The following is an 18,160-nucleotide window of genomic DNA, read 5'->3' as shown; positions in this document are numbered from 1 at the left end:
GATTTCTTATAACTAAGTCTCATTATTCTCAAAGAAAACTCGAAATTGATCACAAATACAATTTTTTGTTGCCAAAAGTGAAGCATAAGGGGGGGGGGGTATTTTTTAGGCCCCTTGCAAGGCAAACTATACGAAAAATAAAATCGGCTGGAAAATCTGGGCGTTTGAGGGTATGGCGGGTGGCGCATCATTGATAAACCATCAAGCCTCCCCAAAGCCTTTACTGTAAGTACTTAAATTTTTTATGGTTAAGTTGAATATTTCATTTATTCCATGCCTTTTCTATTCAGAGTAAAAGCTTGTTTTAAATTAATCTTGAAAAAAAATTTTATAGCTGGCTATTATAACGATCATAAATAATTTCCTAGGCCACACTACTTTTCCATTTACAAAAAAATTTGAGAGAGAAAAAAATTGTTTAATTTAAATAAAGCAGAGGAACAAAAACACACACACACAAAAAGAACTTTGAATAATAATAAAATACAACGTTTAACAATGTTTAATAATAACAATGTTTTTGTTCCACTGCTTGATTTAAATTAAACCAGTTCTCTTAAATTTTTTATAATGATTATATTTCTTCATGAAATTTACACATGTCGAACGTTTGAAAGGAAGGAAGGATTTTATTTAATCATTCTATTATATTAAATGAACAATAATTGTATATATGTATATTTAGTAGTCTGTAAATTTCTTCTCAAACAGTACTATAGCTTTTTATGGAATTTTTTCGGTGTGGAAAAACAATCTAGAGAGGTCACAATTTTGAGAAAATTCTTTTAAGGCCTTAATTATAGAAAAAAAATTCATATGAATAACATCACAAACAGTTGCAATATGTAAGGACTTGCCTGATAAAATAAAATAAAAGTTCTTTAGAAAAAAACTGCCGGGCCAAGCTTAGTCTCCTTACTGTTATATAGAAAAACGGTAGAATGATGTTTGACCTATGTAATTGGATGGGTGAGTAGAGTTAAGGCCTAGTTCAAGTACTTATCTATATTAATTACTAAAGTAGGAAAACAGTCTTCCTTTATCCTTCTGTCTTTCTTTTTTGTTTTTATACTTTTTTTATATTTTATGTATTTTCATTATTTGTTATTCATTATTAATTATAGTTTATATATTATTTGTTATATATTACTTAATATTTATTGTTTATTTTTTTTTAGTTTTTTTATGTTCGGTTGTGTGGCGGGCGTTTGTTTCTGTGTTTATGTTGTTGCATTGGCGATTTCTTTTTTCACTATAGAAAAACAGTAGCATAAATTTAAAAAGTTATTTGCATTTTTGTCAAAATAGACAAAAACCCGCCAAAATTTTTAGCCCAAATTATTAAAAACAAGAGCTAAAAAAGGCGATTCTACTTACCTCTTTAAGTCGAGACGTCATTGTTTTAATTTGGGTTTCAAAACTTTCCTCACGTGCAGTGGCCTATTCAACGTGCAGAACAGAACGAAAAAAAAAGAAACAAGCACATTAGTTAAGACATAACAAACAAAATTACAAAAATAACAGGCCTTCAATGGCCTGAATTAGAGATCAAAACACTTCTCAGTGACGGTGAATTATTTACTCATGCAAATTGTTTCCACACATTCTGTTTTACCTGTTTAAGACGCTGCGTGAGGGTCTTAATGGTTTCCTTGTATGCCTCCTCTCTTTGATTGGCCTATAAGCAGATTGGATGTCAGTAAATGACAACACCGTTCTAAAAATCCTCCAAAGGGTACACTTACATTAACACAAATACTTAATACGTGGTAAATTCACATTAGAACTTGAAATTATCTCAAACGATTTTAACTCATTAGAATTACGTACTCTGTGTATAATATGCAGAGTTAGCGTTATATCCTAAGGGCTTTAAATCTCCCCACAGAGTACTGAAGAGTAGGGCCGTATCCAAGGGGAGAGGAAGTAACCGGTTCGAGCGCCCCTTCCCCAACAAAAAACTTCCGATTTGTACAAGAGTAACAAAAATACATGTAAACAAATTTTTGTTGCGTTTTGTGAAGCTTTTTTGCATTCCCCCTTCAAACAAAAATACCCCCCATCCAACCAAAATCCTGGATACGGCCCTATTCGAGGCTTAAAATCACATTTCATATAGATCATTTTTTTATTGGTGTTTGATATTTTTATTCCTGGGTGTTTTTCTCTGTTTAACTTTCTCCCCCCCTTTTAGGCACGACCTTGGAATAAATATACCTGTTTCACAGTCTTAACTGTCATCAATAGTTGATGAAAGTTATCAACTATTCAACCGTTGGCTCACGGTAACAGAATTATTAACTATTGGCTAAAAAAATTACTACTAATAATTCACAGAAACATATTAATTGACCGGGAAATTAAAAAACAGAGCCATCATAAGTAATCAACAAATTTAAACATCATCGGCGTCGTAAGATTTTTAGCGCCCATGAGCAATGCCAGTTTTGCCACCCCCCCCCCCTTGATAACATAAGTGAGCATGTCTTTCACGAAATATTTTCTGATTCAAACTTACAGACATTACTGTTTAGTTTGGAGGGGGGCTTTTCCTTCTCTACTATGGCCTGTGATTTTTCTTGATAATAAATTTAGATTTCCGAATATACAGAACTTTCATATTTTCAACAATCCTCTCAGATCTTTTACACTCAATTATTTAAGTTCTCTTCTCTATTGTATTTAGTAAACTTGGTTTCGTCAAACAAAAAGTTATTCAACTTTCAAAAAAAAGTTTTTTTTTCTTAACGAAACTTTTAATGGCGGGGAAAACCAACTAAAACTTTTTTAAAGTTTTATGTCTTTTATTTTTTTAGTTTTTATTCTTTTTTTTATTTTTAGTAAATGCTAACATATTTTGTATCAAAAATATATAGTTTTATGTTCCACAGGGTTCATAGCAGGGGCAGCCCATCTTGTCGGTTTTATAAGAATTATATTTCTGTAGTTTAGAATTTTTGAAGTTTTTAGGGTAATGCCACACTTTTTCAATGTTGCCATGTTGAACCAAGAAAATAGATACGCAAAACTAATTTGTTAAATCTAACAACAATTTCGTGAGTGAAAATTCAAGAATTAAGAATCTGTTGATTCCGAAAGACATTTACACTTTCAAAAAAAAATCTCCTTTAGATGTTTGGTGCCATATGTTTTTTTTTAGCTTTTTTTGCTGATTTTGCACCCACGTTTCTTTATTTTTAATTTAGCATCTGCTACACCCAGAAATTCTATAACTGCATATCGTCAATCAGGTATCAAAAGATCGTACCTCCAACATTGTAAATTTTCGGGAAAAAAAGGAACAAAAACCTCATAAATTTTTTATTTTCCCTCCGATAGCCGTAAAAAAAAAAATTGTTTGATATATATTGATATTACGTATCAATCCAATTTTGTTTTACGGTTATCAGAGGGAAAATAAAAAAGTTGTGAGGTGTTTTTGCTCTTCTGAAAACATACAATTATGGAGATACAATCTTTTGATAACCGACTGACGATATAAACGTCTCTTTTATTAGAAATTAGACTCATTTTTACCGATTTTTTAAATTACATGGCTGTCTTTTTTCAGGGTTGCCATGTTGAACCATGAAAATAGATACGCAAAACTAATTCGTTAAATCTGACAACGCTTTTCATGAGTGAAAATTCAAAAATTAAGAATCTGTTGATTCCGAAAGACTACACTTTCAAAAACAGACAAACCTCCTAAAGATGTTTGGTGCCATATGTTTTTTTTAGCTTATTTTGCTGATTTTGCACCCATGTTTCTTTATTTTTAGTTTGGCATCTGCTACTCCCAGAAACTCTATAGCTGCATATCGTCAATCAGTTGTCAAAAGATCGTATCTCCAAAATTGTAAATTTTCGGAAAAACAAAAAAAAGCAGCAAAAACCTCATAATTTTTTTTATTTCCCCTCCGATAGCAGTAAAACAAAAACTTTTTGATAGGTATTGATAATACGTATCACTCCGTTTTTGTTTTACGGTTGTCGGAGGGAAAATAAAGAAGTTGTGAGGTGTTTTTGCTCTTCTGAAAACATACAATTATGGCGATACAATCTTTTGATAACCGACTGACGATATAAAAGTCTCTTTTATTAAAAATTACTCATTTTTACTGATTTTTCAAATTACATGGTTGTCTGGACTTCCACTTAACCAACTCGAACAATCTCATTTAATTTTCATTTTCCTTTATGCCACGCTTGGCACGCACCACATGGTGTAAGCGATTTCTGAAAGCGGGCGCCAGCTTTCACGATTCTTGGCATATTACCCCCCCCCCTCTATCTCAGAACAATATTACCCACTCTCTATCTCAGAACTCTATATATGCCGCATATTTCCGCCACACATGACAAACTTCCACCCCGCTTGACACAGTTTATGCCACGCTTGGCACGCGCCACATGGTGCAAGCGATTTCTGAAAGTGGGCGCCTCCTTTCACGATTCTTGGCATATTACCCCCCCCCCCCCCTCTATCTCAGAACAATATTACCCACTCTCTATCTCAGACACAATATATGCCGCATATTTCCGCCACACATGACAAACTTCCATCACGCTTGACACAGTTTATGCCACGCTTGGCACGCGCCATATGGTGTAAGTGATTTCTGAAAGTGGGCGCCCCTTTCACGATTCTTGGCATATTAAACAAAAGTATTGCTAAGAAACAAATTAAAAAAGTAAGTTGGCATTGGTCCAGTTTTCAAACAAGGAGACGTTCTCTGATATCCATCTCTAAAAATACAGCTAGTATCAGTTTGGCTCGAGTTCAACTATGCGCTAAGCTCTATGGACACTGGTGCCAGACATTTAAATATTTTCTTAACTTTGAAAATTTATGTCATTCTCTAGGCATCATTCTTGTGAGAACGTCTCAGGGATATTACAAATTAAATTGGCAAAAATTTTAATTGGCGAACTTTTTTAATATGGATAGTCTTTTTTTGAGGGGGGAGGGGAGGCAAAATCTGGAGGAGTCTTAGAGGCATAAGCTGCGGTACAAACTATTAATGCTTTCCATGGGACGGAGAAATTTGAGGGACGATTTGTGTATCCAGTTTCACTCCTTGGATTAATATTTATATACATATATATATATATATATATATATATATATATATATATATATATATATATATATATATATATATATATATATATATATATATATATATAATATATATATAATATATATAATATATATATAATATATAATATATATATATATATATATATATATATATATATATATATATATATATATATATATATATATATATATATATATGTGTGTGTGTTTGGATGCAAGTTCAACTCCTGTTTTCCCCCTTGATAAATTCAGCGTGGCGGGAGTGCCAATCATGGTGAACAGTGTGCCATGCGTGGCGGAAAACTATGCTACAAGTGTCAAAAACTTTGCGGTACCTGACGTTCCGGGATATGTACCACGTGGCAGAAAGTGGGCGCCCCCTTGGAATCGTTCCAAAAAGAAGACCTGACTTAACAACGTACTGTACTTTACAACCAGAAGAGCACAAATTTGAATATTTTTACGAAAAGCTTTTCTGAGGTTGTATTTTTTGGGACTTTTTGGCTTGTTTTTTTTTTGTTGGGGGGGGAGTGCAGAAAAATCAGCAAAAAAAGAAGATTTGATGTTAGTGCTGAATTTCACAGGGAAACTCTGAAAATGATAATCCTCACAAATATCATTCTCTATGATCTTTAGCCCCCCCCCCAACTCCTATGGTCAAATATATACCCCGAATTCAAGCCCGTATTACAGGGGGAGGGAGGGTTGTCGGGTTTGAACCCTAAACCCCAAATATTTCGTTCGACTCATAAAAACGAGACGAAAATGCACATCAATAGATTTGGATATATTCTTGCCAGAATTTTATATAAACAATTAATTTTTCATACGTGATGGGCAAGCAAACAAGCAAACGGGAACTATTAGTGTATGGAAAATTCATTGCGTAGATAGAATTAGGGGTATACATTAAACCATTAGGGGGGGGGGGGTTATTGGTATGGTATGTCTTAAGGAATGAAATTTATAATTTTTAAGGTAGTCTTTCAGAATTTTATGGTGTTTTCTTATGGAAAATGAGACCAAAATTATTATTTTCTGGGCCATAGAATGCAATGTTATACATCCACTTGGTTACAGGTTTAACCCATGGTTTTCCCTCTTGGTTCCACATCCCAATTCTGATTTCCTAAAACAGAAATTAATAATTATATTTGATTTTATTTTTACTATTTATCATTATTTTTTGTTGTCTGTTCAGTAGCAAACAATCGCATGCCCCTCGTTAATTTTTTTCTATTTTTATTTGTAATAAATTATTGTGCTGCAACTAAAGTGTAACTATGTATTTGATTAGTTCAACGTATTTAAGGCATAAAAGGAATTATTTTTTTAAGAAATAATATAAAAAAAAAATTTATAAGAAAAAACAAAATAAGGAAAATGTGGGTCAACTTAGTTGAAAATGAAATTATTTGTCTTAAGTACTTAGTATATACTTTTAAAGTTAATTTAACAACTAAATTTTTAAAAACTCAAAAAATTTACCATAAATTAGAACACCCACTCAACTTGGATAGTAAATCTTGAAGTAAAAAAAAAAGTTAAGGGAAGCAAATTTATGGACAGCTACATTTGAAAACAACTCAAAATGATTAATTACCTTTTCTTCTGAAACTTCAAGTGATTTCAAATTGTTGCCAACAACACGCAATTCTTCTTCAAGTTCCACAATTTTGCTGCAATTCAAATTCAAACAATTAACATCTAATCACGCAAAGGACATTAAATTAATGAAAAACACTAAGAGTTTTTTTGACGGAGCACCCACTTTCTGCTACCTGGTGTATCTTAGAGCACCACAGGTGCCACAGTTTCACCATTCGTGGCAGAGTCGATACCACGCTTGGCACGCACCACTTGGCGTGCGTGATCTCTGAAAGTGGAGCGCCCCCTCGAGGATTTTAATACCAATTTTTATCAGGGGTAATATTTTTTATGACATTTCAATTGAGTTTTAAAGACGTGTTTCTCAAAAGGGACTAAACAAAATCCCCCCTCGCTAAAAAATTCCCGATGACCGTTTTTTTAAGCTATATAGTTTTCGTAAAATGCATTTTGAGTAACATTTTACGTAATTAATTTCAAACCTTCGTTTGACGAAATATTTATTAAGTTTAGTTAGCTGTATCGTGGACATTTGTATGACTTTTCGATAGAATTTAAAACCGATTTTTTCCGCCATTTTGAAAATAATTTCGTTCTTTTTTGTTGTGGGCCAAAATAAGCCATCGTGTTTTCTTGTCATTGGACTGAACGTCATTGTTTTTATCTGTCATTCACAAAAAATTTGTCACATGTTTATTTGATACTCATAATTATTATGAAAATAAACACTCCTCTCTGCCTGAAAGTGTTTTACTATTGTCTCTATAAAAAAAAAATCCTGCGTAGCCTATATTTCTGTAATCAATTTACTGATTAACATAGGTAGACTTAGCTAAGTCGCGATTAAAGACTAGATAATGTTCTCAGGGCTGGGGGTACATGCTTAAAAAATGTTTTGGCCCATATATCTGTTTTCCATCAATTATAGTCTACTACGGTTCCCAGAAGAAAAATTACCCCTTCCCAGGGTTGTGTCCAGGAATTTTGTTCGGAGGGATTGCAAAAAAAATAATAATAATAATAAGAAAACGCAGTAAAAATTTGTTCAGCCTTTTTTTTTTTTTGAACGAGTCCAAAAAAAATCGGGTGGGGGTCAAACTGAGTGCGGTATCCCCATCTGGATGCAGTCCTCTCCCTTCACATCTGCTCAGTTATCCTGACCCCTCTCCCTCCCCCGAAAACACACTGTCAAAGACGGTTTCATTCAGCCCTGGGTCCAAAAAATTCTAGGGTTTCGTAAAGTATGTAAAAAAAAATCGGATATTGTGTATTTAAAGGAAGCCGTAAGCAATCGCAAGATGGGTTGTGTATTTTTTTCAATTTTGTTTAATTCACTTTTACATACCTTGTTTAATTGTTTGAATAGTTAATTTCTTAGTAAGGTTTCAGTAGGCTATTGAATTAAGAGCAAAATATAGAGGCAACTTGTAGGAGTAGAAACTTACGCCAGTGTCGACATAAAATAACAATCTTGCCATCTAGCGTTTGGCGTTTCTTTGCAATGAATAAGAAAACTTAATTCAACTATATAATTGGTAAATTTGTGTAGCAATAAGTGATTAATCTCAGTTTACAACAGAAAAAATTTATAAATCTTGAAAAAAACAAGAATCGCCAAACGCTAGATGGCGTTGATGGTGTACTAGTCGACACTACCTCCAGTTTTCACCCTCATAAGTTACCCATATTCCTTGATTTTCCATTGCCCTCAAGCCCAAAAATAAATTTCAAAGAAATGGGATTTTGTAACCCGACCACAAAAGATTTAGTATAGAAACTAACCATATTACTAAGGGCACCGTTATTTGCTAGTTTTTTTTTTACGAAGTCTCCCTTCACCAAACAAATTCTTACCGAGAGAAATATTCTAAACTAAGAGCGAAATTATAACAGTCATAATAATCAAAAACATATTTACCAGATTGCCCGTGCACCAAAGAGTACTGTACAACTTATAAAGAGTGGAAACTGGTGTTAAAGCAAAATCATCAACGCCATATTGCGTTTGGCATTTTTTAAAGCTTCGTAATTGCGTTCTTATTTTCAGAAAATGAGGTCAGACACTTATTATTACATTAACTTTGTCTTATTGCTTGCACTAAAAAAAAATATCCAAGAATCCAAAAAAAAATGCCAAACACTAGATGGCATCCGTGACTTTTTTGTCAACACTAGCGGCAGTTTACACTCTTGTATGTTGCTCAAACCCTTTGAGCTCTTTTGTGTATATTTAATATATACATATTATAATACATAGGCTACATATAACATAATAGAAGTTTACATTATACATCATATAAAACTTAGTTTTTAGTTAGATAGCTTACATCAATTATAAACTCTATTATATTAATTATAAGACGCCTTTGTCCTCGATTGATTCCAATGTTAGGCTATTTTAAAACAAGACGCAACCCACTTGGCTAAAATCTCCGTATGACATATCAAAATCACATAACGCCTTTTATGTTACTGCAGCCAAATTCTCATTCAAAAAATTTTTAGGAGCTATGTAATTTCTGAAGAATAAACACAAACGTTTAATTTTTGTTCGAAAAACAAAAATAATTGTCTAATCTTAATCAAACAAGCTTAGTGTTATCAGTTAGGACTAATAAAATTGATCGCAATCCAACTGATATCCAAAACGATGATGAAATATTACTATTTTCGATATTGTTTTGCTCCTTTCCTTAAGAAGTAGTATTTCAGGATTGTTGTTTCACTCCCCAAAGAAAAGTTGGTGGTACGGTACGTCACGTAGTAAATCGTGGTGAGCAAGGTCTTCTTACACAGTGGCGTAGCTAGGGTTTTCAGCGCTGAATAATATAGGCCCCTCAAACACCATTATATGGCCATTTTTTTCAAATCTTAGTTTGGCACCCCCTCAGAGTTGGCACTTACGAATAGTTACCCCCAATTGCACCCATAGTTACGCCACTATACTTGCACACTCTTTAATTTAGATTCTTCTAATTTAAAAAGTCAATTTGGTGAAGTTATAGATAAGAAGCTTTATGTTATCTTGAAAAGTAGCTGAATTAGGTAAATGACAATTTTAGGAATGATTTCTGGGTCTGAAATATAGCCCTTTTTTCAAGCTACTCTCTCTTCTCTAGCCCTTTTTCTAGGGCTTAAAAGCCCACATAGAAGATCTGAATTTTCTACGTTAATTTGGGTTTTTAGCCTCGTTTTCTTTGACTCTAGGGTTTGATAAATTTCTACGTGTCTAGCAGAATTTAAAGTCACAATAAGGCGCCCCTCCTCAAATTTAAAAAATAGTGTCACAAATCTTTGAGATTGAGAATTGATCAAATTTCTAAGGCAAAACACACTATTATTTAGTTAATATGATTACATAAAGGTTAATAATTTAATCATTATTAAGTATTATAGTACCAAACGTCTAAATGCTTTACCTTTATTTTGAATTTTAGTCTCCTTTTCTTTGGCTCTAAGTTTTAAAAATACGGTTTCCACGTTCCTAGCAGGATTTTAAGCTATATCAACCCCTCCCCCTCCTCCAAATTTAAGAAATAATACCACAAATCTTTGAGAACCAGAATTGGTGAAATTTCTGAGATTCAAAACAATGTTATTTAACCATTATGAATACATAAATGTTAATCATTTAATTAATTAATAATCATGATTAGTTGTATTAAATAATTAATTATATAATAACAATACAAAATTAATAAATATAAATCATTTCACTAAATAAATAATTTTTCCTTAGAGCTTCTAGGGCTTAGAAGGCTGTCTAATATGTTAACCCTGATCTAGAATTTTAGTCTCTTTTTCTTCAGCTTCAAGTTTTGAAAATATGATTTTTACGTTCCTAGAGGGATTTTTAAGTTATACCAAGGCCCCCCTCCCTCAAATTTAAGAAATAGGGCCACACATCTTTGCGAACCAGAATTGATGAAATGTCTAAGACTCAAAACAATGTTATTTAATTAGTATGAATACCTACAGGTTAATCATTAATATTAATGATCCTTTGTAGCTGTATGTAATATTTAATTATTTAATTATTATACAAAATTAATAAACAAAAATTATTACACTAGATAAGGAATTTTTCCTTGCCTTATTTCGAGGTCTTAGAAGCCTATATATATATATATATATATATATATATATATATATATATATATATATATATATATATATATATATATATATATATATATATATATATATATATATATATATATATATATATATATATATATATATATATATATATATATATATATATATATATATATATATATATATATATATATATATATATATATATAGGACGTATAAAATGTTTTTTACCTTGATTTTTTGAAATTTTAGCCTCTTTTTCTTTATTAATTAATAACCATGATAAGTTGTATTAAATAATTAATTTTATAATTATAATACAAAATTAACAAATAGAAATTATTGCACTAAATAAAGAATTTCCCCTTGCCTTTTTTCTAGGGCTTAGAAAGCTGTATAGAACGTCTAATATGTTTTACCTTGAATTTTAGCCTCTTTTCCTTTGGCTTCAAGTTTTGAAACTACGATTTTTACATTACTAGCAGGATTTTAAGTAAAACCAAGCCCCTTTAAATTAAATTTAATTTCACCCTGATTTTAATTTAAGAAATAGAACCAGGACTGAAAAAAAAAAGAGTTGAAAAAACCAGAATTGATCAAATGTCTGAGATTCAAAACAATGTTATTTAATTGCTATGAATACCTAAAGGTTAATCATTTAATTAATAATCCTTATTAGGTGTATCAATATATTAATTAGATAATTGTTATACAAACTTAATAAATAGATATTATTACACTAAATGACGAATTTTTCCTTGCCTTATTTCTAGGGCTTAGAAGGGTATATAGAACGTCTAAAAGATTTTACCTTTGATTTTGAATTCTTTAGCCTCTTTTTCTTGGGCTTCAAGTTTTGAAAATACGATTTCTACGTTCCTAGCAGGATTTTAAGTTATACCAAGCCCCCCCCCCTCAAATTTAAAAAAAGTGTTTCAAATTTTCGAAGATTATAAAATAATCTTCGATAGAGCAAACATACGAGGCTAAAAACAGTTTCTTTGTGCCTCAATTGAGGTATAGATCTGTTTCTGGGGGGTTTCACTTTTATCAAAAATATTTTTCATGATAATCAAAGGACATTGTCCTTTGGATGGGGAAAATGTGCGGGTATATACTTCAAGAACCTTCCTATGGCATCATCAAGACTCTCAAAAAGTAATTTAGAGTTGTCTCACTGGAACTTTTAACATACTCTTCAAGAGTATTTTAATTAATTAAGAGTTTTCAAATTGTTATTTATTTTTCATTATTTATGCTTTTGTTTACAATGATTTATTAAAGGTTTGATGTTCCTAGGCGTAAATTTTTAATTGTTCCTATGGTCATAAGTTAAAAACGGAATAAAAACAAAACATTTTTTGGATAAATAAAAATTGATAAATTTCTACCCATGAGCTTATTTTAAGATCAACAAAATAATATTTAAAAAACATTAATTCTTTTCGCTTAATCTGGATATTGAGGTCTAATAAAAACAATAATAAATTTTGGAACAGAAAAAAAGAGTACTTTAAGTTTTCAGGAGAGTGTCCTTTACAACCTAATAAAAACTAATTTAACATTAACTCACGCTTCTCCTTGTTCAGCCCTCTCTTCGGCACGTTCCAAATCTGCTTCCAACATAACCATTTTCCGTGCAACCTGACGTACAAACAAACACAAATTAAAACACAAAATCGTGCACATGCTAAACAAGAAGTCGGTCTCATGATGTTCCGACATTCCGAACCATGACGTTCCGAGAGCTAAAAAGTGTGAACACAACAAATCCATTCCCACTTTACGCAGGAATATCATTTATGGATGCAAGCTAGAGATCATAACCAGGCATGAGCGTGAGGTGGAGGGGTGATTATGATTAATCTATATTCTGCTAGTATATGTTCTATATTCTTTTTTTCTTTCCTAAAACTGATGCCTATGTCCAGAGCCGCATCCAGAAGTTCGTTCCGGGCGGGGGGAGGGGGCAAAAATTAATGATTATAATCATTGGTTGTTGCCCCCCAAGGAATATCTGTGCAATAATTCGTTTACGTGCATTTTTGTTACTTTTGTACAAATTAGACAAAAATTCCAGGTGAAGGGGTGGGATTCAAACGGGGTGGACCCGGTTGGATACGGCCATCGCTAAACCATTTTTCACGACAAAAACTAAATCTTTATGGTGAAAGGAACAAGAATATAAATATTTGCAAAAGAAAACTTGGAGGAAAATCGGAGTTTTTTAATACTTATTAAATGTTTTTTTTCAAACACCCTTCATTTCTATAATAATAAAAACAGAAAATTTTAGCCAGACAGTTGTAAATACCAGATCATCCACACCAAGGACATGTGAAGCCCCCCCCCCCCCCGAAAAAAAGTCCAACTCTTAAAAAGTAACAAAACCGCAAATGAAAAGAACTTTTGGTGCGTTTTCTAAACTTTTTTGTAAGCCCCTCCCCCCGAACAAAATCCTAGATACGCCCTTAGCTCCAAACTCCTGTGATAGAAATTTGTAACCTCCAAATTGTAAAATTTGAAATAGTAAAATTTAATATATAAAATTTAAAATTTAATAGTAAAATTTAAAATTTGAAATAGTAAAATTTGAGAGAAAACACGGAGGAAATTTGAAAATCTTGCACAGATACGTTGTGCAATAAAATTATTACATACCAAGACGTGAAAGAAACACTAAGACAAAAAAAATGGCACATTGCCAATTTTCCATGTAGCACATCTTAATTACCGAACAATAAAAATTACTGAGTTATGATATTGGACTTTCTCCAAACATACGTCTTATGCTATAAAACTGATATAAATCAAAAAATTAAAATCATCCAAGCTGAGATCAGAACAGTATGCACTTTCACTTAACGGATCCTATAAACAAAACACATTTGGCAACGCAACATCAGAATATAAAAATATTTTACAATATATATATATATATATATATATATATATATATATATATATATATATATATATATATATATATATATAAGACGAAGTGGCTTTACTACTTTTATAAGAGACGGAGTGGATATTTTAATTTTGAGACAAAACGAGACAAAATAGGTTTAGGTTTTTATTTTTTAGGTTTAGGTTCTTGTTTATTAGTTCTTACATCAAAATTAAAGTTTAAGTTGGCACAAAAATCTTAAAATCAATCCGTATAAAATACAAAGAAAGAAATGGTTAAATTTCGGCATTTTTTTAATTTCTTGGTGTTACGTTTTATGGTAAGATCGACGAAACAACAAACATGCTCTGGAAATCATGCATGGGTTTCACGTGCAATGAAACAATCACGTGAAACTTACGATTCACCGGTTTCGGCACGTTCTTCTGCACGTTCAAGATCAGCTTCAACCATGGCCAACTTACGGGCAACCTAATAGTGCAAAAAATAATTATTTTTTCTTGAATCGACACATTCGTTATTTATCGAACTTTTATGCTAAACACAGGGTGTAGTTTATATATTCTATCACGTCGAACACAATAGCGACAATCGGAAGGAGAGGACATGGAGGGATCAGCATTCTCTGGTTATTTCAGAAAATAGAGGGTTGAGTAAGATAGTTGTTTGTACTGATATTATGTAAATAAGATATGTCTCGAGATACCCCCCCCCCATCTTCGATTGGGCACTGTCGTGCCGGGTTGAGGAAACCTGCCAAGATGGTGCTCATCGAGCAGATTCCCAGGATTAAGGAGGCAAATGTTACTAGGAAATTGTTTTTATTGACATTTTGAACAGTTCATGATAACGAATTGCAATGAAAGATCGACTTGAGCAAATAGCAACTGAAAATATACAAAAAAGCATTTTTCTAAAAAGAAAGGGGTAAAAGTCCCCCCCCCCCATATTTTCATAGGTTGGTGCCGTTGGTCGATTTTTCCCAAAGATACGGCTAATAAAGCTTGTGTTTGAAACTTTTTCTAGTCTCCTCAACTTTAGAAAACAAAATAGAGAAAGAAGAAGAGAAAAGACGAAGGGGGATGTTAACCCCTCCGTGGAGGTAAAATACATTGTTGAAGCTTGTTATTTTTTGTGGTTCTAAAGAGTAAAAATAACGCAAGATATACAGCTTTAGGCTTCGTGCAGGATCTTTAAGTATTTTCTCTTTTATTAATTATTGTCAAATGGAGCCCATTGGCGCCATTTCAGTGATTTTGAATTCTCCAAATCCTTCTCTTGCCAAAATTGTTCTTTTAGCACAGTATATAGCTCGAAAACTAGAGCATTCGGAGCATTTTCTTTTCTAAGGCTGCACTATTTTGTATCAGACAACACTGCACTGATGTCTTTTAAGGTCATTAAATTTCAGCGTATCTGAACAATCAAAAAGAAAAAAAAATCTGATGACTATGCTAAAGCTAGGGTTTTACCACTTTCATTGCATTTGCTTTTGAAAGGTTGATTAGAATAAATGCATTGGGCGGGAAATTTTAAAAAGAGAATTAACAAAGAATAAGAATGGATGTTCGAACTTCAAAACAAGATTAAAAACTGTAAAACACAACAACCCTTCACAACCATTCCTAAACTAAGTAATTAGCGAGTTTTAAATCTATTCTTGATTTTTTTTTTTTTTTTTTTTTTTTTATTCCACGCGCAGAATCCATCAACAGTTTTCTCCGACAACACTTGCAATTATTTGGAAATTCCAGAAACAAATATTGGTGACAATTTTCTGTTTCTCATGGAAAAAAAGTTGTGGGTTACGAACTACGTGTTGTTTGAAAAAAGGAAACACGCTTATAATTTGGCTTGAAACAGAATCAAACATAGAAAAAGTCAGGCTAATAAAAGGCTTGTTTTTTCACCCCACTTCTGGAAAGAGAACCATCTAATTATCTACTCTATAACTCGAAAAAGACAGTAAAATAAGGGGGGGATTTTTACACAAATTGACCAAAAAAAAGAGAATAAAAACTGGAAATACCAAGACATCACAAATTACTTAGTAAAACTATTGCAGTGTATTTCCCCCTTAGTCCCCTAATCTATTTATTTTCCCAGATACAAAGCATGCAGAGAATTTCACGTAGGCTTTTAAACTGTCACTAGACATTTCTCACTTAAGACCAAATGAAAAACGGGTGTGAATTCATTTCTCGTATTAACCGAGACAACTCAAGTAGGTCAAAACATGCTTTAGTCGTTTGTAACTAGGCTAAATTCCGAAAGAAAAAATTAAAACAAATATTAATAGGGATAAAAATAGGGGGGAGGGGAAGTTCTTTTTTGTGTAGGGACTTATCTGTTAGCAAGTACTACTCGAAAACTTGAATCTATAAAATTAGACAATAACCGATTCATTGTTGTTTGTATACAGAGACAATTAGCTTCGGCTCAGTGGAACACCACATTGTAGCTATATTTTAATAAATATTTAGTTGGTATTTTGGTAATGTTTCATTTTGCATGCAGCCACGCTGTACTTACCCTCCCCCCCCCCCCAATGTGCAAATATACAGCCCATATAAAATATATATCTTATCTATCTCCCAAGCGTCTCAGTCGTTTCAACCCTGTACCTGTAGATCCAAATTCTCGAGCGTCTAAATGGAAGTAGCCTACCTTTAACACCTTTTAACTGGTAAGTGCCGATAATATATTTGTGTATTCTGTGATATTTATCGTCGAATAAAAAAATTAAGAGCATTTAAAAAAAGAATAAAAAACGTTTATATTTTTAAGGCAAGGAGTCACGTCGTGTGTCATAAACGTCCACAATTGTCTTAGACCGAGCCACTAATCTCGCATCGCATTTCACGTCAATACAATCCACCCTTTGATGCAAATTAAACAATCTGATCCCGATACGTCCGTAGTGACCTTCCAATACGACTTATCAGTCAAATTCGATAGTTATCAAATAAAATAGGCCGTTTTTTAATATTTTTATTAACATAACTAAGTAATCATCAAAAACATATGAATGACTTTACGAATACCCGGATATATATGCATTTTTTCCTTTATCTGAAAAAAAAATTCCTTGAAAATGACACTGAAATTTTTTCTCGAAATTAGGATTGAGTCTTCAGAGGATCAAAGCCCGCCTCGGGGTATGGCATTCGTCATTAGCTACGGATATTGGTTGTAAAAAAAATTTGTACATTTTTGTTCCAGCAAGTAGCATTTAAATTCCGCACTAACGGTGCACACTCCTCAAGTTGCCGGGTCACATCTTCTAGTTTCACTGCATACCACTCGATAGCTTTGATCAGAGTTGTCAGCATTCCAGTAAAGGAACATACTACTATTTACAGTTTAGACGAATTTAAGTTTGGAGTATACAAATTTGTTTGATGTACGTTTTGAAGAGAGTCTAAGCAGTAAAAAACCGATAAATGAACCCAACGAGATCACCCGGATTTGACCGGAATAGTGGGAATTTCCAGAGAAGAAAAATACACTTTGGGTTTCGGGGAGATCTTGGGTTTCTTTAGAAGAGCTTGTTGGCAACCCCGATTCTATACTAACTCATTTTCAACATGATAAAATATTTAATAGCTTTGACCAGGGTTACCATTTGGACATTATTTATTTCAACAGACATTTTTTCTTTTTGAAAATTTGAGCTTTATTCATATTTTAATTCAAATTTTAAAAAGATTTACTTCAACTTAGGTTTTGAAGCGGATCAATATAATGGATTTTAGATAAACAAATTGACAGTACCAGGGGGCTGAGCTTCACTCGGTGATAGGAAAGACAGTTTTATTAATCTCTTTCAGAAAACAACTTTAATTTCATAGTATATTATTCGGCAAACTTTTTTTGCATATTTATATCAGCAAATTATTAAATACTAACGACAATCAAATTAAATCGTTAGTGCTTTTTAGAAATATTTAGCAGACACTTATTTTTAGCAAAAATTTGTTATAACTATTCCGAGTATTTTTGACGCCATTCATATGAAAAAGTTACGGCTCGAAACAAGTTTTCAGAAAGTCGATACCTAGATATTTAGGTATCGTCTTTCTAGGTATCTAGGTATCGTCCTAGGTATCGTATCGATACCTAGATATCTAGATATCGTATCAATACCTAGATATCTAGGTATTAGATATCTAGGTATAGATATCTATGTATCGTCCTAGGTATCGTATCGGTACCTAGATATCTAGGTATCTCTAGATATCTAGATCGTCTCTTTTTTCACAGCTTAAAATTTTGTAGTGTGCTAATTTTCAACAAAAATTATAGGACCGTTTTCGAGAGATAATTTACAGACAAATAAATAAATTGACATATATATAATTGTTATTTGTTTAAAAAATATGAATATTGGACTAAGAATAGAAACCAGTTTCACTTTCAAAACTAGACAGAAGCTT

At 32.4% G+C, this 18,160-nt stretch overlaps 1 protein-coding gene across 40 annotated transcripts in view; it reads right to left on the bottom strand.

Annotated features, from left to right (window-relative positions):
* LOC136035236 (tropomyosin Cha f 1.0101) overlaps positions 1–18,160 on the bottom strand; it is a 107,950-nt gene that overhangs the window by 36,281 nt on the left and 53,509 nt on the right. For 16 of the 40 annotated variants that reach the window (XM_065716886.1, XM_065716884.1, XM_065716883.1 and 13 more), the window contains 3 exons: positions 14,125–14,195; positions 6,708–6,783; positions 1,616–1,678 (listed from right to left, as the gene is read on the bottom strand). In XM_065716886.1, coding sequence (XP_065572958.1) covers positions 1,616–1,678; positions 6,708–6,783; positions 14,125–14,195 — 210 coding nt within the window. Of the gene's footprint in view, positions 1–1,377; positions 1,441–1,615; positions 1,679–6,707; positions 6,784–12,383; positions 12,455–14,124; positions 14,196–18,160 lie in introns of all 40 variants that reach the window. The other 24 variants (XM_065716890.1, XM_065716889.1, XM_065716879.1 and 21 more) reach the window with 3 other exon arrangements.

The sequence above is a fragment of the Artemia franciscana genome, chromosome 14, assembly GCF_032884065.1.
Source record: "Artemia franciscana chromosome 14, ASM3288406v1, whole genome shotgun sequence".
Lineage (NCBI taxonomy): Eukaryota > Metazoa > Arthropoda > Branchiopoda > Anostraca > Artemiidae > Artemia > Artemia franciscana.
Note: the sequence above shows the minus strand (reverse complement) of the source record. Positions and strands in the feature narration are given on the sequence as shown.